Here is a 22,909-nt window from a genome sequence, read left to right on the forward strand (position 1 = left end):
CCCTATTTTCATACATTTATGCTTTTAGACTCAACTTGAGAGTTGTTTTGTCAGGTTCCCAACACACAAGCCCAACTAAAAAGCAGAAATCCCATTGGTGCTTTTTTCTTTTAAGTGACGTCAAATATACAAATGAATATAAAGCTGAATTAACCTGTTGGCTGTACAGACAATTCTGACTTACAGTGGTTTGACTTAATGATTTTTTGACTTTACAATGGTATGAAAGTGGTACACATTCATCAGAAATCATACTTTGGGTCTTGAATTTGGATCTTTTCTCGGGCTGGTGACATGTGTAGGGTAGGATCCTCTCTTGTCATGCTGGGCAGGGGACAGCCGCGGCTCCCAGTCAGCCAGGCGATGGTGAGGGTCAACCACTGATGCACTCACAGCCATTCTGCACCCAGACACACACTGTTTTTCACTTTCAGTACTGTATTCCACAAATTACATGAGGTAGTCAACACTCTATTATAAAATAGGCTGTGTGTTAGAGGATTTTGCCCACCTGTAGACAAAGGTAAGTGTTCAGAACAAGCGTAAGGTGGGCTAGACTAAGCTATGGTGTTTGGTAGGTTAGGTGTATTAAATACATTTTCATCTTATGATATTTCCAATTTATGATGGGCTTGTCCGGGCGAAACCCATCTAAGGTAACGGAGATCTGTAGTAAGTATTCCAATACTTGATCACGCTCTGTCCTCCTATTTATTCCCATATTCCTCTACCTCTTACCTTATAGTTTGCTATTGTTTTCTTTTAAGTACAGGTCCTTCATAGTTCTTGTTTCTTTTTGGAGAGTCTCTATTTTTTGTTGCTCTTGTGCCTCATATCTTTTTGCTGCAAGATTTTCTCAGTACGTGCCTGTTGATGGGTAGGCGAGTGGATCCTCCTCTGCCGCAAAAATAAAAGACCTGACTTGTTCGCTCTTGTGCCTTCAGCACTTAGCACAATGTCCAAGACATAAAGGCACTTGATAAAAATCTTTGTCGAAATAAAGAATCTTTACCAGTTACTAAATGTTATTTACCTTGGATTTCGGCTCCTAGTCTAGCAGGAGAAGCTAGAATACACAGCCAACTGTGGTGCTCATGACGGGAGCTTTCCTCTGGCAGGTGCCCTGAGCCTGACTGTTCTCACGTGTAACATGTAGGAATCTTCGTTCCTGTCATGGGAGTGTGAAGTTTTTAACTGAGTGATTTTGTAGGATTAAAATGAAGGAGGCTTAGAAATTGCTGTTTGTCATCCCAAACTGTTCATTTATCTTAGGAAGAAATAGGATGAAGAAATGGTGTGGGTGACCTCTCTGTTTAACTAAAATGCCCTGGCTTGGGAGGGTCCCCGGGTGGCTCAGTCTGTAAAGCATCCGACTTCAGCTCACGGTTCATGGGTTCAAGCTCTGTGTTGATCTCTGTGCTGATAGCTCAGAACCTGGAGCCTCCCTCTGTGTCTCCCTCTCCTTCTGCTCCTCTCCTGTTTGTGCTCTCTCTCTCTCTCTCTCTCTCAAAAAATAAATAAATGTTAAAAAAACAACAACAACAAAAAATGCCCTGCCTTGGGAAATACAGAGTGGGTGGGATCATGTCCTTGTGGGCATCCTCATTCTCACTGGCCTGGTTCCAGGGGGCTGTTATTATGCCTCAGCTTCTTTTGTCACCTGTTCACAAGTTAAGGCCTCTCCTGGCTCTTTAGTGACCTGACCCCTGCCCTGAAATTTCCTGAAATTTCACTGAAATTTCCTATCGAGGATACAGCTCTCCGCACTCCATATAAATAGAGAGATCATTGTTGGGGAGATGGTTCACCCAGAAAGGAATCTTTTTGTCTTGAGCATTTCTTGTAAGATTGTCAGTGCAGTTTTTTTGGTTTGTTTTTCTTCTTCCCCTTCCTTATCTCTTTGGATTTTCACTGGAGCCATTCTCTTCTTACAGAGACATCCACACCACCACTGGTAAAATCAAAAGAGCCGTGCTCCAGTTTACTCCTGCTAGTTGGACCTACGTTCGATGGTTTGACCCCAAATCTTCATTTCAGAGAGTGGCTGGAATATACCTTTTCATGATCATCTGGCAGGTATTTTTTCAGATGCCCAGAAATGGGGGGCGGGGGAGGGGGGCGGGGCGGGGAACAAAAGAAAAGCAAAAGCAAAATAAAAACCATTCAGGAATTTAGAGTTAACATTAGTTGACGCTGCTTACCAGCTGGGTGGTTTGGAAGATAGAAAATCCTGCAGCTTACATACAAAAAATAATTAAACAGAGCAGTGTTATTATGCCCAAGGCCTTGCTTCATCATAAAGACATTTTCAAATATCTTTCTTGGAGTTGGAAGTTAGAAAATGTTTACAGTTCCCCAAAAGAAGCTTTTGGTCACAGCATCTGTCACCCAAGTTGTTAGGCATCGGATAGATTTTCAGAGGGATCATTTTCAGGACCAAAGGAACAAATGCAAAGGGTTTTTCTTATATTCTAAGTTTAACGTTTACTTTTTAAAATTGGGCCGCAGCTGTTACCACCTCAGGTAATTTGTAGAGAGCTTAGTAAAGAAGGCTCTACTATGTGTGGGGCCCTGGGTCCTCCAAGAAAGTGTTGTCAGTGGAGAGAAGGTCTCCTTCCAAGCAGCCCACTACGTGATTCAGGCAGCCAAGGGTCTTGGAAAAGGATTACTAAACATCTCTGTTCTAGAGATAGCCTTTTGTGTTGATCCTCCTGTGCCCAAGTTAATCATTTTACAACTTTGGGAGACCAGCTTTTGCTTGACGAGTGTTTCGGAATCATAAGAAATTATATTTTGAACACAGGCACGAAATGCTCCCAACATAAAAAATGAGCATGAGTCACCTTTAAGACAATTATCCTTGTCCACATGTGGAGAATAATATTGCTCATCTCAGCAGGTGGAGTTCACGGATTCAGAAGTAGATGTGAATAAGTAGTCACCATGGTTTGGGGAAGTCAGTCTGATGAAAATGGGAGTTTAAATGGGTAGGGACTAAGTTTTTCCTTATCAGAGCGATGTCTGGGAAGGTGTAGGTGTTCCATTAGTGTGCGAACTGAGGAGGAGGTTGGATTGGTCCAGGAGAGACCGGGTGTGCTCCTAGAATGGCAGCATTACACGGAGCACACTTCTCACACTCACTGAGCTGGGACCAGCTTTCCATGTGTGGCATTAATTAGTGGACCATTTTTTAAATTTTATATCCTTGAAATCAATGCTGTGGGAAAAGACACATGTCTCACGTCACTGAAATGAACCTGCTGGTCCGTGTGTTCTCCTTTCCTAATCTCTGCTCCTTGCTGAATCTGGAGGGGAAATGCAGGAGATGGGCTCAGCACAGACCACATCCTGGCTGGTCTCTCCTGTGCTGCCACGGGTTCTTCGTGTGATGAGCTGCACCAGGATGCTAACCTCAGGGAAAGTACCACTGGCCATAGGTGAAACTTGAACTGACCCTTCGCACCCACTTTTAAGAGCTGCTTTTGATCAAGGCGTGTGCTAGATAGGTTCCCAGTCATTTCTCGTTGACGTATTATCTCAAGCTTCTTTTGGTTATCAAAGAGCTCACTTTCCTACAGTGAGACTTCTTTTAGATCTGGCCTGATTTCTGTAAGGCTGCAGAGGTGTTCCATGGTGTATATTTGTTTTCATGATTTCTGCTGTTCTCAGAACATCTGTCTCCCAACTATCCCAGCAGATCACACGGGTGACCCAAATGAGAGCCACGCACCAGGAAATCTGACAAATAGCTGATTCCACCATATACCCCTTCCCTATGCCAGCACCCATGATCCCCCAGCTGGTTGGTGCCCATATTGTACTGGCTGTTACTTAATTTAAATACAGCCATTCCAGTAGCAACTTGGAGGACCGCATAAATTTTCTGAAAATGCTTTAAACATACTAATTATTTTTTAGAATGTCCATAACAAGGAATTTGTTGTTATGACTTAGCATGCAGTATCAGGTTGACTAATGCATCCTTCTTTTTCAGCTAACTGAGTTGAATACCTTCTTCTTGAAACATATCTTTGTGTTCCAAGCCAGTCATCCATTAAGTTGGTGTAGAATTCTCTTTATTGGTGGCATCACGGCTCCCACAGTGAGGTAATTCTATACAAGCCTGACTGTCATTTGAGCGCATTAACTTGCTGTGCATTCTCCTGTTCAGCATAAGGAAAGTCACATATGTTAGATTTTCCAGGAAAATATTAAAGAATTATACATCTGAATAATTATACATCTGAATATGAAGAAAATGTTTTGCTCTCAGACCTCAGTAACATGAAGTGAGAACACCACACACACCATTATCTTCAAACCTTTTTAATCTTTCACTGCTGTTCTTTTTCCCCCCTTTAACATCCTTTAAAAAAAAATGAGTAGCAGTGGTGCTGACTTTTTTTTTGTTTTTAATGAGGTGATCGAAAAATACAGAAGTTTTAATGTTGGATCTGAAGTCATAAATGATGCTATTTTAGAGCCAGTTACTTTCCTTTTATCAGCATCCTTCCTGTCATCTTCCAGGACAAGTGAGATAAGCTTAGATATTCATGCTGTTATGCTTCTGACCTGGGTAGGGCCCCAGAGGTGAGGTGTGATTTGGTGACTGTCGCTCATGCAGACTGATCCCAGTGCACATCAGAGACCAACAGTCATTTGTTTCATTCCTCCTCTCTAGAACTAACAGCATTGGGGTTTGACAATTCATGTGAAGCACCACCATTGATTCACTAACAACACCAGAGGTATCTGCAAAGTTACAAAGATACAAATAGATACTAAGCAGCTACAAGAGTTAGTTTCAGAAGCTGTAGCTGTAGAATAACTTAAGTCATCAGTTTCAATGTGCATGCAAACCACACAAGCAGAGGGCCTCACTTGCCAAGAAGAGTCGGTATTCTCCTTGGTCAAACCTCTTCTGTCTTCATTAATTATTACAAAGAGGAAACAGATAGATATAGATAACCATCTGTATCTATATATATCTCCTCCCCTTGCCTCCCTCCTCCTGTGGCACAGATCCCGGATTGAACAAACCAAATAAGATAGAGCTGAGTCCTGGGAAGTTAAGACCTAAAATTCCATCTCTTGTTTTCTTTAAGGACCAAACAGGAAACCCACTAGTTGGTAGGCAGGCAGAGTTTTGACACGTTACAGACCAATGGTCTGTTGAAGTGGTTTTCTCGTAAATGCTATTTTCCCTTGGTGGATTGGAGCCTCCCTTTCTCATTTAAAATTTAATTTAATTTGAGGCTCACAGTTATTTTCAAGAAAGATTAGCAGCAGCTTTTTCATTAATTTAGGAGTGATCAACAAAGTCAGTAAGTGGGGAAAGAAATCGCTTATATATAAAACAGAATCACAAATCACATCTGATTTATCATGAAATTTCAATATTGCTAAACATTTCAAAACAAAAACCAGAGGCTACATGTCCAGTGTTTTAAGTTTTTGAGAGCTCCTTAAAATTTCTGCCCAACACTGTGGATTTCTACATGATTTCTTTTTTGTTTAAAAGTTGGCCCCTTTTCTGTGCTCTCATACCAACTTGAGGCATTTCCTATGTAAGAAGATGCTTTGGCAAGCTACTTGGGAAGATGGAAGTGTTCTAATGGGTTCTAACACGGCCACCCCAGGTAGCAAATGGCAGTCCCTAAAAGGAGAGAAAGCTTACAGGCTTTCGGATAAATAAATCATACGGACCACATCTCCATTTCCTTCCCTTTTGATTCGACTCTCCTGCTTTGCGAAGAAGCTTGACTGAACCTTCTCTTACTCTGATAATATCAAGTACAGTGTAAAGGGATGTCTACAGTTGGAGGGGAGAGAAGCTGAAGTGGTAAAAACATACTAGGCCGTGAAAATGTGAAGTGAGAGGTAGACCTGAATTCTTCGTGACTAGAATTCTTCACTCAGGCCTTTGGAGTGAAGAGATGATAGTTTGTGGATGACCTTCAGGTATCCATGAGTCCCCTGCAACTTAATGCAGCATTTTGTGTGTTCGTGCCCCTTATTATAGGTTTCATTAAATCCTCAAAAAAGTCTGTGACCTCCAAAAAGATGATGAGCTCCTGCTTCAGATGCTACTTCTGAAGGGACGAATTGGGTTTTGGGGGTGGTCATGAGGGTCTAAACGTGCACTGTCCTAACAGCAGCCACTTACCCTACCATATGTGGCGGCTGAGCACAGGAAGTGTGGCCAGTCTGTGTTGAAATGTTGTACATGTAAAATACACACCGGATTTTGTGCAAAAACTTAGTGCAGAAACCTTGTAAACTACTTCATTATAGTTGTTTTCAATATACTGGGTTAAATAACATGTTACTAAAACATCTATTATCTTGTTTCTTTTTGCTTTAACACGGCAGCCGGAAGATTTGAAACTGCATTTGTGGCTTGTATTATATTTACGTAGGACAGTGCTGCTCTAAGCTTTTCAACTCCATGTCATTGCCTCATTTTTCTGAGCTCGTCAGTAACATTCAAAGTCATTGGTATTGAGTGAACAGTGACCTGCATGCGGGATCCCATTCCAGTTTCTGAGAGCCAAAAGTGTGTGTCTGCCCTGCCCAGTTACAATCGGCAACCTTTGTCCTGGAGAGTGCCAGAGGAGACAATTCATGACAGTGTAGGTGACCCTCTGGAATCACTTCCCTGCAGAGAGACTGAAGCACCCATTCTGTCCCTGAATCAAAACTGCCTTTGTGAATACTCAGCTCTTTAAGCCATGCTCTCTCCACTCCAACCCAGCCCGAACTCTTCACCTTTTATAGGAATGTTCCAGCAGCCACTGGCTTCTCATTCCCTTGACTAGAAGTAGACCACTTAGCCGGAGTATGTAGAACAAGGCGGAACATCTTTTATATTTATCCTGTCAAAGTGATTTAATTTTATGCGGACCCATTGATCTTCCAGAAGCTTTCATTGAATTCCATCTTTGTTCTTTCAGGCAGTACTATGCTTACCTCACTGACACACAGTGCAAACGCGTAGGAACACAGTGCTGGGTGTTTGGGTGAGTAATCTATTATTGTGGAGGCTTAAAAACCACTTAAGCCTCTAAATTTCCTTGGTTATTTCTTGACCCTGTATTAAGTGCCTTTCAGTACAATCTTCCTATGAAGGCTTGCTATTGTTTTGTTATATGTCTTTTCATTTTTAACATTCTCTTTTCTGATTTAAGTTTAGAATATTGTAGTTAATTGGCAAATTATAGAAAGAGGACATACAAACTTTTTTTTTTTTTTTTTACAAAAAAAAGGAAATCAAAAGATAATTGCTGCATGGAACTCAGAGACCTTATTTTATGAAATAAATTAGACAACGGATTGTTTGAATTCCCTCTAAATTTGATGACAAGTTTGGGACATCATTTCATGGTAGGCTTAGGGATGCTTTATGTTACTTTTACATCAAAAAGCCTGCTCAAAACAGCTGCTTGCTGCCTACCAAGGTATAATTTTATTGTTCCAAGGAGAACTAACATACAGCCACACAGTCACAATTTATTGTCTTGTTACAGATACAAATGCTATCTTAAAGTATTATTATTTAAATGATTTGAAAGAGACCATAGGCTAACTAGTCTAACCCTGCAGTGTTAAATGTGAGGCCATCTTCAGTGTCTCAGGTAAGTGGTTCTTTTGCTTAAATTCGGCCAACAATTTACCATTCCATTTAGCAGCCGAGGTTCTGTAGTTGTGTAGCATATCTGTGTGAAGTTAAGTCCCTGAGGTAGCTTAGACTCAAGACCTAATTTAGGTTCTAAATTGAGTGTGACAACATAAAAATGAATACCCATAGTAGGCAAGAAGTTACTACTTTCAGCAGATTTTTAAGCAGAGTAACTTTTTTTTTTTTTCCCAGTGAGAAGGTAATTCATATGTTTAGATTAGAAAAAGTGGCAAAAGAAGAAACTAAAGATCATCCAAAGAAGTTAGCCCATCAGGGATCACTGTCCTTAACCTTTCTGTGTTACTCTTTCTAACATTTTCCTGTGTGGGTGTGTGTCAGCTCTCATTTCAGATTCTGAGGGCTTGCTCAAGTTAAAGATGTAGGCAGGCTTCCCCCTCCCACCTAAAACACAAAGGGCCATTGTCCTTATTTCTCATACATTCTGTGATGTAAGCTGATTTTCATACCCAGAGTAGCTTATGGGGTGATAACGTGGGTTGGCTTTCCATTGTTTAGTAATCTAGCAGGAGAGAGAATTTACACGTTTACCAGATTTCTGATATACAGAGCAAAGGCCATGCGGCCGCACTGTTGTAGTCACAAAAAGGAGGTAGACGGGCTCTCCTTACTGCCCCATCCAAGGAGGACAGGAAGCGTTGTTCTCGCACCTTGTCCACAGAGCATCTGAGCCCTCCTCCACTGCCTATGCCTTCTTTCCACACTTAGTTTCCTCTTCAGACTCAGAAGTCCTTGCCAAAGCCTTATTCTGCTGTGAGTGCACGTATGCTCCACATGACTTGTCTCTGTTTTACCTGTTGAGGAAAAGGAGACGCTGATCAGAGAAAGTGGCAGTGTGGCAGCAAAGTCGGTTTCTAATCAGGCAGCCGAAAAATACAATCCCTAGCGGTGGGAGAAATGGCAAAGATAAACGGGGCTGGAGCGGCACAAAACGCTGCTGCAGAAAGTCACACGTTGTTGAAAAGGGCTCAAGTAAAGTAAAATGCAAAGGAGACATCATTTGGCTTATTGAGTATGCTCTCCGCGAATCGCGAGCTCCCAGAATGGTGGTATCAGGACACGCACCTTGAGAACTAGCGGGCCATGCCGGAAAGAACATTCCTGTCCATAAACCTCACACAGCCATCCGCCTGGGGGTGTGAGCACACGCAAGAGCCACCTCTTGTCAGCCAGCGGCCGGGAAACACGGGGCCCGAGCTGTCTTCTCTCTGCAGGTTTGCCCCTTGGAGGCCACCACCTCCCCTCTTCTGCCCTGTCCCTGTTGCCCTCATTTTGTCTTTTTCCCATCTCCTAGTAGCTGTTTTATAGCTCCTTTTCACTAGTTTTGGAGTAATTTCAGGCTTCATTTAGCAAGGTGTGGAGAGGTGGGGGAATAGGAGCGCCCCACATAGCCACAGTCAAATTTTTGCCTTTGCGGAGGTGGGCGGGGGAAGAGAAAGGGCAAACAGGACCCCCTGAGGTGTCTGACCCACCATTCCATCTTTTTCTCCTGAAGAGAGCACTTTTCTCTTCTGTAAATGTTATACCCTGAAAGGGTTTGTATTAATTACTCGCGATGTAACTAAATACGGACTTACAATGTGGTCTCCCACAGTTGTACCATAAAACTGAGCTTTTAAGCTTTTTATACCCAAACCTGCCGTGCCCAGCGGAGAGATGGGACTCCATCCAGCTAGGGAATGGGAACCCCACCAAGGAGAAAGCAGTAGTGTGTAAAAGCTGGCCTCTTCTGTCTTTAGAAAGTCCCATTACACTACTCCAGCTCTGTGGGGGTGTTAGGCCCAGACCGATATGAACATATTCCCCAGGGGAGCACTTTATACTATGTTTATCTTCGTCTTTCTCCCCACTCTGTCCTCATCATAACTGTTTCTGAACAAGAGGGAAGTAGCCTGATTTATAAAGAAAGGATTTTGATCGCATGGCCCTGAAGGAAGGTGTCCACGCTTTGGCCATAGCAGGAGTGAGTAATCACTTTTCCTTCCCCTGAAAGTACTTGGGTGGGGCCTTCAGGGGCTGGGTTGGGTAAGAGTCCACTGTTCCCCAGGGGCTCCAGGACCACGTCCACCTCACTCTCAGAACTGTCCTTTGCTCCATGTTGTCCTAACCCAGCTGGTGTCCCTTTGATGATAAGCCTCCGTCTCCAGTGCTCTGCTGCACTGTTCTCGCCAAGGTCAGTCCCAAGTTAGCAGGCCCTTCCTCCACCCGCATCTCCCCTGTCTTCCCCGCGGCATCTGCCATCTTGAAACTGTTCCTTCTCGGTTTCCTCTGCGGGCTGTCCATTCCACGTCACTCCTTTCCACAGTTTCTTGCAATGGTACTTGTTCTTCCAGGCTTTTCCCCCTGTGCTCCCCTACCCCCGGAAGGATAGACAACAGCTGTGAGGCATAGAGTCCTTCCAGGAGGAGGGTGCATGCAAGGGGAATAGACTTCTGTGGGAGGTGTCATCCCACTCTGACCTTTTCCCAGCACAGCCCTCACCTTCCTGCTGTTGACCTTTGTTCACAGCCTCCTGCCCTCCTCACCTTCTCTCCCCATCTGCCCACCTCTGTGTCGTGCCCTCCGTGCTCACACTGCTGGGGTAGCATTCTAGTTTCCTTTTTCCCGTGTCTTCCCCTTCATCCTGTCCTCCTCACGATCAATAGTCCGTCCTTCCTTTATCCCGCCACCCATGCTTCCTTCCTCAAAAACCCCTCCAGTCTTAGCCCCAAACCTCAGTGGTAGGCACAGAAGTTTTTTTTAGCAGTTGAATCCCTTTCCCCAAATGACATCTTGCCCCAAATCCTAATAGAGAGCAAAACAATTGACTAAGCCTGGGTGGCTTAGTTGAGTGTCTGACTGTTGATTTCGGCTCAGGTCGTGATCTCATGGTTCGTGGGTTTGAGTCCCACCTCAGGCTCTCTGCACTGATGGTGCAGAGCCTGCTTGGGATTCTCTCTCCACCCCTCTCTCTGTCCCCCTCCCTCGCTCACGTTCTCACTCTCTGTCCCCTCCCTCCCCTCAAAATAAATAAATAAACTTTAAAAGAAAGAAACAATTGAGCAGAACTGTCAAGGTGAGGACCCTTTTGCCCCTGTCCCCAACCACCCCACCCTGCCCCTGGGGTTCTTGGGAAGTCAGAAAGTTCCATGGAACAAGGTTGAACCTTTTTTTTTTCTAGCTGGTAAAGCCTAGCCCATCTATGACTGTCTCTACAAAGGTGCGTCTACTCTCCCTAATCTGAACCGGAGCCTGACTCCTGAACCGCAGGAGCAGTTCCTGGCTGCCTGTGTGACTGTGCAGTAGGTGTGTCACAGATTTGCACGTCTCGTTTCCACTGCTGGAGGGTCAGCTCCTGGCTGGCCAGACAGAGCGGCTCACCCACCCCCTGAGCCATCCCAGCAGTGTATTCTGGCACAGCCATGGGGCAGTATATGCAGTATATGCGAGGTGCACGGAGGCCGTGGCATCCTCAGAATCCAAAAGCAGGTCTTGTTGGCGAACTGAAAACTTTTTCCACTTGTCAGGGTTGGCTCGGGCACCCAGTTTATACATGTGGAGCCTAGTGCTTTTGTGCCCCAAGTTTCTGCAGTGACTCTGCTTACATTCTTATCCCATTCACTGAAGAGCTCCTTACCCTGGACCCCACGTTCCTGTCATCTTTATTTCTACCATGTCTGGAAAGAGCAGGCTCCGCAGGGCTGGGAAGCTGAGAAGGTCCCAGTCAGCTGACCAGCCTCGGCCCCAGGCAGGAGCGCCTCAGGCTGCCCCAGCGTGCTTGTCTGTCTTGTAACCTTGCTAATTAAAGATAAGGATGGGCGGAGGCATCTAAGGAAGTAGCAGCCCCAACTGAATTCCACCAAACCACAGTTTGGCCACCTAGTTCAGTCTGGTAAAGATCAGATAGATTTAAATTTGCGCCCCCCACCCCCTTGGTGAGGAGGTTGTGCTTTCGCAGGTGACAGGCTCAATAATATGGGCTCCCAGTGCTCCTGAGCCTTTGGACTCAGCCCTAAAGGGGCAGCCATTGGGTCTTATACAAAAGCGATGTTAGCCTTCCTTAAGGACTTTATTTATTGGGATTCCCTCCAGGGGCCAGGGATAACGGCGGAGGGGCAATGACTGGTGGTGAAAGGGTCCATGTGATTGCTGGGTTTAATGTATCCCAGTTCCCACCGCTTCTCACAACTCTGCAGCTACTCCCTGGGTCCCCTCCCTAGATTAGAAGGCTCCCTGTTCCTGCTGTCAGAATGAGCAAATTAAAATGTAAATTGAATCATGTGAAAAAACCTTTTGCTCAAAACCCTCCCTCAGACTAAAAGCCAAGCCCTAGTGTGGCCCTCACGACCCGCCCGCGTTGCCCTGTGACTCAACTATGCCCCGTCCCCTCACTTCCCCCCACCCTGCTTTGCTCAGTGGTCACGTTCTCACTGAGAAGTCCACGCACATGGACAGCAGCTTACGTAAGATTTCCTCAGCACAGATGAGCAAATCCTAACCCTAAAGTTGCTGACTGAAATGCTCTGTGGTCTTTAACTTCAGGTCATTGTGAAGTCAGTTGAGTGGGTCCTACCAGCATTTTCTTAACGTGAAATAGAATACAAAAAAATGTCAAAGTAAAGGAACAGATTGTTTTGCAAAACTTTTGTTTCAGGTGTGTGTGTGTGTGTGTGTGTGTGTGTGTGTGTGTGTGTCTACTAGCTCACAAAAAATGTGTTTCTTGCTGTGGGTCTCAGATCATAAAAGTTTGAGAATCATGGCCCTAGTTACTGTGTTTTTGAAAGGTGAGTTGATCAAGTTGAATACCCCAAATTCTCACAGGAAACTCTGTGACATTTCAGTCTGGCTTAAGAGCAGATAAGCACACTGACTTTCTGGGCTGAGCATTTGCTGTTCTTCAAGAAGTCCCAGCCAAAAGTTAAACTAAATATTCTTTCTGAGTCTCCTCCACAGGCACCACTTTGCACTGTGCTGCCATCTAGTGTGGGCTCACAGCCCGGACTTGAGGATTCTAGGGACACTCAGCCCTACACTTAAAAGCCTGTCGTGTATTGCAGCTAGAATGATGCTTTCTCACACATGTACTTTGTTGGGGGGGGAGGGGTGGTGCGTGGGTTGGGGAAGGTCTTTAAAGATTCAGGCCAGCCACTCCTAAACATTGTTTGGTTGGGGCTAGGGGAAAAGAGTCCCAAACTCTCGAAAGATAAATTAAGGAGATTTTCTGCTTTGGTTCAGATTTGGGATGTTCAGTTGTTTAGAGTCATCTGTACATTTGATACTGGGAGTGATCTTTGGGTCTTCCCATGGGTAGGGGGACCAAGGACCTTCTGGGCCTCTTCTTGCCTTTTGAGAGAATATCTGTGCGACTATACCAACCCTGATTGACCAGATTCCATCTGGAGTAAGGAACCCCTGAAGTGGAGTTATCTGAAATCAATATTCTTGGGTCATCTTTGGGATCACGTGGCCAGCTCATGCTCACCTCATCCGTTCTTAACTACGAGCTTGGAACCTTAATAAAGGCCTGATCTTTTTAAACCTTTTAAAAATTTTATTTAAATCCAAGTTAGTTAACATATAATGTAATAATGGTTTCAGGAGTAGAATTTAGTGACTCATCACTTACATATAACACTCAGTGCTCATCCCAACAAGTGACCTCCTTAATGTCCATCCCCCATTTAGCACCCCCCCCCCCCACCTACCCTCCAGCAACTTGCCCTCAGTTTGTTCTCTGTATTTAGGAGTCTCTCATGGTTTACCTCCCTCTCTCTTTTTATCTTTTTTTTCCTCCCCTTCTCCTATGTTCACCTGTTTTGTTTCTTAAATTCTACATATGAGTGAAATCATATTTGTCTTTCTCTGACTGACTTACTTTGCTTAGCATAATATATTCTAGTTCCATCCGTGTTGTTGCAAATGACAAGATTTCATTCTTTTTGATTACCAAGTAGTATTCCATTGTGTGTATATATATCGTATCTATCCGTTCATCAATCCATGGACATTTGGGCTCTTTCCATAATTTGGCTATTGTTGATAGTGCTGCTGTAAACATTGGGGTGCACATGCCTCTTTGAACCAGCATTTTTGTATCCTTTGGATAAATACCTAGTAGTACAATTTCTGGGTCATAGGGTAGCTCTGTTTTTAATTAAAAAAAAATTTTTTTTAACATTTATTTATTATTGAGAGACAGAGAGAGATAGAGCATGAGTGGGGGTGGGGGGCAGAGAGAGAGGGAGACACAGAATCCGAAGCAGGCTCCAGGCTCTGAGCTGTCAGCACAGAGCCCTACACGGGGCTCAAACTCACAAACCGTGAGATCATGACCTGAGCTAAAGTCGGACACTTAACTGACGGAGCCACCCAGGCGCCCCTGTTTTTAATTTTTTGAGGAACCTCCATACTGTTCTCCAGAGTAGCTGTGCCAGTTTGCATTCCCACCAGCAGTGCAAAAGTGTTCCTCTTTCTCCACGTTCTCACCAACATCTGTTGTTTTCTGAGTTTTTAATTTTAAGGTTTGATTTTAATATTCATAAATGAAGGTGCAGAACATAAAGTGTTTTTCTTTGTTCTTTTAATTAAAAAGTGAAGGTGCAGAACATAAAAGTGTTTTTCTTTGCTCTTTTAATTAAAAAGTAAAACAAAGTTGTTGTTGTTGTAGTTTTTTAACATTTTTATATTTAGAGGATAAAGGCTTACTTTATTGTCATCCAGAATGGGGAATATTGAACCTGGAAATGCTTGCAAGTCTGGGAGGGAATGTGATTGCTGCCTTCAAATTACTGAAAAACTTGGCTTGGAAGGCTCAGACTCACCCTGTAGGACAGGAGGGCAGAGTTAGGACCCACGGGCAGGCGGAGGCAGATACCAGCCTGAGACAAGGAGAACTTCCCCACAGCTAAAGAGATTGAGTGGCGGAATAAGCCCACCTGCCAAGGTAGTAGGTTCTCTGTCACTTGAGAGGGTGCCAACAGAGGTGGTGACAGTTCATCTCGAACGTGATAGGCACTCATCTGGATGCTTGCAGCTATTAAAATGTATGAGTGGAGGTTCTGTTCTGGGAGGAGGGAAGAAGTGAGTAACAGTAAAAGAAGCTAAGTACTAAATATAAATATATATGTTATTTCTGAAGAAATTGCAATGGAAGAGAACAAGTGTCATTTTGTGGGGAACCCGCTATCAGTGTGTCATGATGGCATAAGGCATATTTATGTAGAATGTATATGCTCTGATAAGACAAATTAATATTTAACCTCTTGTTCTAACTAGGGTCATTGGTTTCCTGGAAGCTATCGTGTGCATAAAATTTGGACAAGATCTCTTCTCTAAGACCCAAATACTCTATGTTGTGCTTTGGCTTCTTTGTGTGGTAAGTTTATTTTTTTTTAAAAACATCACTTTTTTACCCAAAAGTGTTAGTGAAACTCCTCATGGTGTCTCTTTAAAAAAACCAACAACAACAGCAAAAATTCTTGTGCACCTAGTTTTTTTAGAAATTCATAGACTGGACCTTCTGCTTGTAATCACCCAAAATTGGCCACTAGTCTGAAGGTCAAGATTAAATACATGGGACCACCCAGCATCCAAAGCGGGTCACCTTGGTAAGTTCTGGTCAAATGCCCTCAGCAGGTACACCATACATGCATAAATTTCACTTGTGAGAATTCACCTACATGCAGGCCTCCATGAAGGAGCAAGGGTGTTACAGTGTTACATATTGCTGTACAAGTGTTTATGGACAAAATGATGGACTGTGGTTTATAGGTCTTGAGAGATGTTCTTGAAGGTAATCAGACCATGCAGTTTCTGCCCCACAGGCTGACTTAATGGGCCAAACCCTATGAGCTGACCTTCTTGTCTGAAGGGAAGAGCCCTTGGGGGCCTCTAGCTCCACTGTCCTGGGACTTTTCCGTCATCTATCTATCTTTCTTTCTTCCTTCCTTTCTTTCTTTCTTTCTTTCTTTCTTTCTTTCTTTTATTTAAAAAAAATTTTTTTTTAACGTTTGTTTATTTTTGAGACAGAGAGAGACAGAGCATGAACGGGGGAAGGTCAGAGAGAGAGGGAGACACAGAATCTGAAACAGGCTCCAGGCTCTGAGCTATCAGCACAGAGCCCGACATGGGGCTCAAACTCATGGACTGCGAGATCATGACCTGAGCTGAAGTCGGACGCTTAACTGACTTAGCCACCCAGGAGCCCCATCTTTCTTTATTTTTCTCATGTTTATTTATTTATTTTGAGAGAGAAAGAGAGAACGAGCAGGGGAGGGGCAGAGAGAGAGGGAGACAGAGAATCCCAATTAGGCTCTGCACCGATGTAGGGCTCAATCATGGCTCAGTTGGTTGGGCGTCTGACTCGTGTTTTCGGCTCAGGTCATGATCTTACGGTTCATGAGATAGAGCCCTGAGTCAGGCTCTGCACTGACAGTGCAGAACCTGCTTGGGATTGTCTCTCTCTCTCTCTCTCTCTCTCTCTCTCTCTCTCTCTCTCTCCCTTTCTCTCTCTAAAATAAATAATCTTAAAAAAAATAAAATTAAGTAGGATCTTAACCTACCTTAAGCATTCTGTGTCTGCCCTTCTTAATTTTTTTTTTTATTATTTTGGACAGAAGTCTTATGTTAAGCTTAAGATTCTTCACTTTTACTTGGTTGGTCCAGAAAATTAGTTTGGGTTTTCTTGGTAATCATAGAAAATTTCAAACATATGTGGAAGTAGAGTAGATGACCCCTCATGTACCCATCTATCTTCCAGTTTCTTTTTTTTTTTTAATGTTTATTTATTATTGAGAGACAGAGCATGAGCAGGGGAGGGGCAGAAATAGGGGGAGACACAGAATCCAAAGCAGGCTCCAGGCTCTGAGCTGTCAGCACAGAGCCCAACTTGGGGCTTGAACTCACAAACCGCGAGATCATGACCTGAGCCGAAGTCGGACACTAAACTGACTGAGCCACCCAGGCGCCCCTCCATCCTCCAGTTTCAACAATGCTCACCTCGTGCACAGTCTTGTTTCCTTGTATTCCCTACTCTCTATCCCCATGCTGAATTATTTTGGAACAGATCCACCTTTAATATTTCAGGATGTATCTCTAAAAGAAGGTAAGAATGCTTTCTTGTTTAATGCAACCACCATACCGTTATCACATCTGAAAAAGAATAATTTCATAATACTATTAAATATCTAATCAGTGTTCAGACTTTTAATATTTTTTATTTTTTATTTTTATTTTTTTTATTTTTATTTTTATTTTTTTTTAAATTTTTTTTTCAACATTTATTTTTATTTTTGGGACAGAGAGAGACAGAGCATGAATGGGGGAGGGGCAGAGAGAGAGGGAGACGCAGAATCGGAAACAGGCTCCAGGCTCCGAGCCATCAGCCCAGAGCCTGACGCGGGGCTCGAACTCACGGACCGCGAGATCGTGACCTGGCTGAAGTCGGACGCTTAACCAACTGCGCCACCCAGGCGCCCCTAATATTTTTTAAAATTATATATTTTTTGAATAGTCTATTTGAATCAACATCCACTTGTTGCAATTGGTTGGCTTGCCCTTTAAGTCTCTTAATGTATAGTTTTCCCTCTGTCTCTGGCTCTCTCTCCCTCACGATTTATTTGTTGAAGGATCCAGCTCTTTGTCCCATAGATTTTCCCACAGTCTGGATTTTACTGATTTTGTAGTGTACTGTAATTTAACAGATTTCTTTGTCCTTTGTATTTTCTGCAAATTAGTAGCTGAATCTAGAGGCTTAATCAGATTCAGGTCTACTTTTTTTTTTTTTTTTTTTTTTTTTTGGCAAGACTTTGTGTTTTTAAGGTGTTTTTTATTGCCTTTCACGGCGTCTATTTTTAGGGTTACTTGTTAGAAATCTTAACTGCACCAGAGAACCTTGAGCCTGTTCTGTCCCATTTTGTCTTGAACAGCAAAAGGGAATAATGATTTCCTTTGTACCTACAGTCCAGAATTAACGTTCAAGTGGTGTTTTTCCAGCCCAGTGAAATTAGATGTAAGAATTGGTTAGGGGAGTGTGTTTACATGTGCCCGGAGATTTTAACTGTGTGCTCTCCCACTTTTCTCTGGCACATGCACCTCAGGTGTATGAATAGTATTGTGACCGAGTGTGGAGGGCAGGCAGAGGTCGGTGTGGCCCTCTCCTGGTGCCGGAGCCTTGGGGACCACAGAGAGGCTGAGGCAGGTGGGACTCCTGGGACATGGGCAGCAGCTGTTCTCACAACACCCACATACAACCCCACCCTGGGGTGTCTGTGGCCAGAAGGGTCTTCTCAAGGCCATGTCCAAGAAGCCCTGTCTGGTCACCTGCCCTGCAGGGGCTCCTCTAGTCTCTCAGTTCTCGAGACTTTTCTCCATTTTACTTATTTGACACTTAGCATACGCTCCCTTATGTTGGTGACTTTTGGTTTGCCTTGGTGCCTGTGTAATTGTCACTTCATTGAGGACACGAATCACTTCTTGTCTCCTTATTGGTCTCTCCTTCCCCTGGCATGGTCCCTGTAAGTCTGTCATTTGTTCACAGAACGTTTACTGAGTGTTCATCAAAACTGCACCCGATGCTGGACCCACGCAGATAGATGATGGTCAAGATAAGATTTATTAATGGTCACTACATGCCAGGCTCTCTTCTAAGCAATTCTCATGAATTACATATTTGATTGTTGCTTTGAGGGCAGATACTTTATTAGCCCTCTTTTATAGATGAAATAAAGGCAAAGAGAGGTTCACTAACTGGCTTCAAGGTCACACAGGTAGTAGGTGGCAGAGCCAGGGCCTACATCCAGATAGTCTGACAGGAGAGTTTGTGTTCCCCCACCCACCCCCCTGCAAAAGGTGTCCCCTTCCAAGGCTGTCCAGGTCCAGACGGGAATTGTCCACGCAATCTCATCATGTTCATGTGTGATAACCATTGTGAAGGGTGTGAACGTAGTGCTAAACGGGCACTAGAGAGCACCAGACGAGCCGGGGAGCTGCTGAGGGCTCCCTGGATATAACATGTGAGCAGGATTTTGAAGGGTTGCCACGGATGCTCTCCCAGCTGAAAACCTTACAGGCTGCTTCCTCTCCTCTGTCACTCTTGAAATCAGCAGGTCACAGGTTCTGTCCATCCCAACCAACTATGTAGCCCATCTCCGTCCCCTCCTCTCTGTTCCCACTGTCTGGACATACATGTTCCTCCCCATTCTGCCCTTCAGACCCACTCTCTACGCTACTGCCAGGCTGTCTTCTAGAACTCATATCTGAATTTCTTTCCCTGCTCAGAACCATTCCCTGCTGTCGGGGGTGTAGAGGAGTCAATAATACAACACTTTTCAGTTCAGAATAGTTAAAAGATAGGGTAAAAGAAGGATGTAGAGATCAGAATAGCATCTTTATCACTGAGGATACACATTTTTCAATCTCAGCTTTAGATGCATGGCAACAAGGGGTTTGTGAACAGTGAACCCTCGAATGAGACACTCTCCCACCCCAGGAAGCAGGCCTCCCTGTGTTGTGTAAGTGGCCTTGCACCCAAGGAAGACAGGAAATGTCCAGCTTCCTTATTTCACATTCGCCAGTTGGTTAAGAGAGAACTCGTTCTCCCTGGGGCGGAAAGGAGCAGGGGTATTATACCAGCAAAACTCTGTGTAGAAAGAAACATCAAGAAGGAAGAAGGATCCCTACCACACATCCTGCCAGCTGAAATATGTTGCTTGTGTGTTTAGGACGGTCATTATCTGGAGCATTCATCATATCCGCCCTCTTGTACTTTCTTCTTGGGCCACCCCAAACTGGACGTAGCCACCTCAACAAATCATCCTTCCAGACTTCTCTTGTCCTCACCCAGGGCATCTTCTTTGCCTGGGCTGAGTGCTTTTCCCTTCTTTTTCTACCTAGTGACTCTTATGCCAAGATCAAACTAAATTCACACCCTCCATGAAGTGCACCCTGATCTGCCAGGTGGCCTGGATAGCTCCCCTTGGGGGACCAGTCACACTTGGTACATATTTCATTGAGTTCTAACCTCAGTGTAATGTAACTTGCAGTGTTTACATCTGTGTCCCCAGCATTGTACTTCTTGCTCACGAAGACTAAGTTTTTGTTGTCTTTTTGTCCCCACTGATTCTAGTGCGGTCCCTGATGCATAGGACTCACTCGGCAAATGCATGGAGAATAAAGGAATGAGTTCAAGAGGCAGAGACCAGGAGACAGACGTACAGGCAGGCTGAGAGACAGGCATGTATGAAAACATGCAGCTGTGCCCATGCCCAGCTTCTCAGGAAGACGGCAAGCTGTTTGGGGAACGAGAGTGAGGAGAGTGAGGGGGGGGGAGGGGACATGGGACATCTGCTCAGGAAAGACCCTATGTGTCTGTAGTTGGAGATCCAGAGGCAATAATTCAGTGGGAAGACACCTGTTTGCAGAGAAAGGCTGCATGGGTGGAAGAGTCCCGAGGGAGGAGAGGTGCTGTCTGAGGGGGTTGAGGATCTCAGAAAGAAATAACTGAGGCTTACCCAAGGGTGGTGGCGTGGAAGATGCAGAGAGAGGGCTGGATGTGAGAGCTGTTCAAGAGGGTCAGCTCAACAGGACGCCAACCCCTTGTGATAGTGTGAGTGACTCCACGGTTTCTAGTTTGTGCCACTGGGTGGCAGTGTTGGTGGTAGTAACAGATTGGGGGATATCACAGAAGCCGGTTGAGTGAAAGGAGATGAATTGGGTTGGAGTGCTGGGATTTGAGGGACCCTTAGAACTAATAGCTGAAGGTGTCCCGTATCGTGGGAAATGTCAGTCTGTCCAGTAACACTGGAAAGACTTGGTCAGCAATAGAGGTGAAAGAGTTGAGGGCCACTGGTGCACAGGGCATGGTGGGAGCCGCTGGATTCGGGTAGGGGAACACCGCGTGGGCAGGAGAAGCTGGCCGAGGATGGTCTGTGGAGCAGCCACATTTAAGAGGCCAGGCCTGAGAAACAGACTCAGGAGAGCAGGCCTTTGAAGAAGCAGAATCCCCTAATGAGCATTATTGGTGCCATGGAGGGGGACCTGGCCCAAAAAGAGACCACTGGCTGGGATAATTAGATGTCTCCACTGCCCATATTCATGGCCTTTACTAAACATCAAGATTGGAGTGAGGTGAACATTATTCAGTAGGAGAGTTAGGTTTGACCATGCCTCCCTTACTCCTCAGAGAAACAAAGCCCCTAATTATTTCCCTTGCTTGGTAAGAGAATATCTCCAGACCTCGAGATTAATGCAGAAGCAGAGATTCCCGCATGCCGGTTAGTTAAGTTTCTCCTCAGCGGTTGTGTGATCAGTCATCGGCAATTTGCATGCTCATTACTCTGACTGGAAGCCAGGGGAGATCTTCCGCCCTCATTGCCACCACACATGATGCTGTCGTGTGCTGCCTTGGCTCTCATCCCACATATTTTTCTTCTCTTTTTTTTTTCCTTCTCTTTCTTTAAACAAAATCTGTACAATTGCTATTTTAAATCCAGGCCCTGACATTTTAAGTGGATGCGTGCCTAGGTTTTCACAGGTGTGCTTGCGAACCCATAAATTACAAGCTTTTGTCTCCTGGGACAAGTGTGACCTGGGCCTCTAAGTACCCAGGTGAAGTGGTAAATTTGGCAACCACAGCGGCCCCTTTGTGTGGCGATTGTGATGATAAACACCTGTTGCTCCTGACCTTCCAGTGTTTGCCTGCCTGCAAGCTGCAAAGCCCATTCTGTCCTCGCAGGGACAGGGCTGGAGAAGGCAGAGCACCGCACTCCTGCCCTCCAGTGGGCAGAATCCGCAATGACGGGCAGCCCTGCGCTCACCGCCCCTTTGTCCTGTGGAGTAGCAGCTGCCTGCCAGCCTCCCCACCTCCATCGCACCTCGATGACTGGTCGTGATGACTGGTCTGGGGACGTGGGACCTGCCTCCCACGCTCCACTCCCTCAAACCTAGGACAGTCTGTTTTGCCCTTCGTAAAGGAGCAAACACGTACATAAGCTTACACACTGCAAATGCTCTAGTCTTCCCCACTCTTTCCATGCCATGAAGATGGTACATTTAATGGTGGTGTATATTAGAAATCTGAGCAAGTACTACAATATGTTAAAGGGTAGAAGTTACTTTCACTTTATAATCTTAATGTATTCATTCATTGCCTAATTAAAAAAAAAATTTTTTTAAGTGTTTATTTCCTTTTAGGAGAGAGAGAGAGCACAAGCAGGGGAGGGGCAGAGAGAGAGGGAGGCACAGAATCTGAAGCAGGCTCCAGGCTCTGAGCTGTCGGCACAGAGCTCCATGTGGGGCTCGAACCCATGAACTGTGAGATCATGACCTGAGACAAAGTCAGACACTCAACCGACTGAGCCACCCAGGTGCCCCCGCTGCCTAATTTTTTTTTCCAATATATGAAATCTATTGTCAAATTGGTTTCCATACAACACCCAGTGCTCACCCCAAAAGGTGCCCTCCTCAATACCCATCACCCACCCTCCCCTCCCTTCTACCCCCCATCAACCCTCAGTTTGGTCTCAGTTTTTAAGAGTCTCTTATGCTTTACCGCTGCCTAATTTTTTGATGGGGGAGGATATGAGCTTCCTTTTCTTTAAATCCCTCATCTGCATATGTATGTCCACTTGCATATGGATTTAAAATAAAATGAAGTAGTGGGCCTTATATTTTATGTTCTGTCTCCACCATGCCGGCATTCCCACTTCACTGACCTAGAAGGAGAAGGCCCGCCAGAGCACTCATACTCCTGTCTTTCTGCACTTAAGATGACACTGCACATCCAACAGACGCTTAACAAATGTTGACTGACAGGAACGGGGCCAGAGCTAGACTGCACGCTGCAGTGATGAGAGTTCACAGCCCTGCCTTGCCTGCAGTCTCGGCTCCACCCTTGCATCTGGGGGCTGTGCACAGGGATGCTGCTGGTCCTGGCTATTCCCGGCATGCTTTTCTTTCTCCGGAGGTGGGTGAGTGGATGGATGGATGGATGGATGGATGGAAAGAGATATAAAGATGTGTAGACATAAAACCAGTATTTGTTTATCTCTACAGCCATCCCTAAAACTTGGATCCAGGAAAATCAAGAGACCTGTGTTCAGGCTCCAGTTTTGCCACATACTAAATGTGTGCCTTTGAATAGACACCTCTCCAAACATTCATTCCCCTTCTGTGAAATGAGAGGAGTTGAAATGAATGATATCTTTTGGATCTGGAATTAGTTTTCGGGTGCCTGAG

General features: G+C 44.8%; 1 protein-coding gene across 3 annotated transcripts in view; it reads left to right on the forward strand.

The window, feature by feature from the left end:
- Window positions 1–22,909, forward strand: part of PTDSS1 (phosphatidylserine synthase 1) — a 64,516-nt gene that overhangs the window by 36,298 nt on the left and 5,309 nt on the right. For 2 of the 3 annotated variants that reach the window (XM_047841886.1, XM_047841884.1), the window contains exons 7-10: window positions 1,935–2,076; window positions 3,995–4,107; window positions 6,954–7,019; window positions 14,951–15,050. In XM_047841886.1, coding sequence (XP_047697842.1) covers window positions 1,935–2,076; window positions 3,995–4,107; window positions 6,954–7,019; window positions 14,951–15,050 — 421 coding nt within the window. Of the gene's footprint in view, window positions 1–1,934; window positions 2,077–3,994; window positions 4,108–6,953; window positions 7,020–14,950; window positions 15,051–19,799; window positions 19,904–22,909 lie in introns of those variants that run through there. The other variant, XM_047841887.1, reaches the window with a different exon arrangement.

Source organism: Prionailurus viverrinus, chromosome F2 (genome assembly GCF_022837055.1).
Source record: "Prionailurus viverrinus isolate Anna chromosome F2, UM_Priviv_1.0, whole genome shotgun sequence".
Classification (NCBI taxonomy): domain Eukaryota; kingdom Metazoa; phylum Chordata; class Mammalia; order Carnivora; family Felidae; genus Prionailurus; species Prionailurus viverrinus.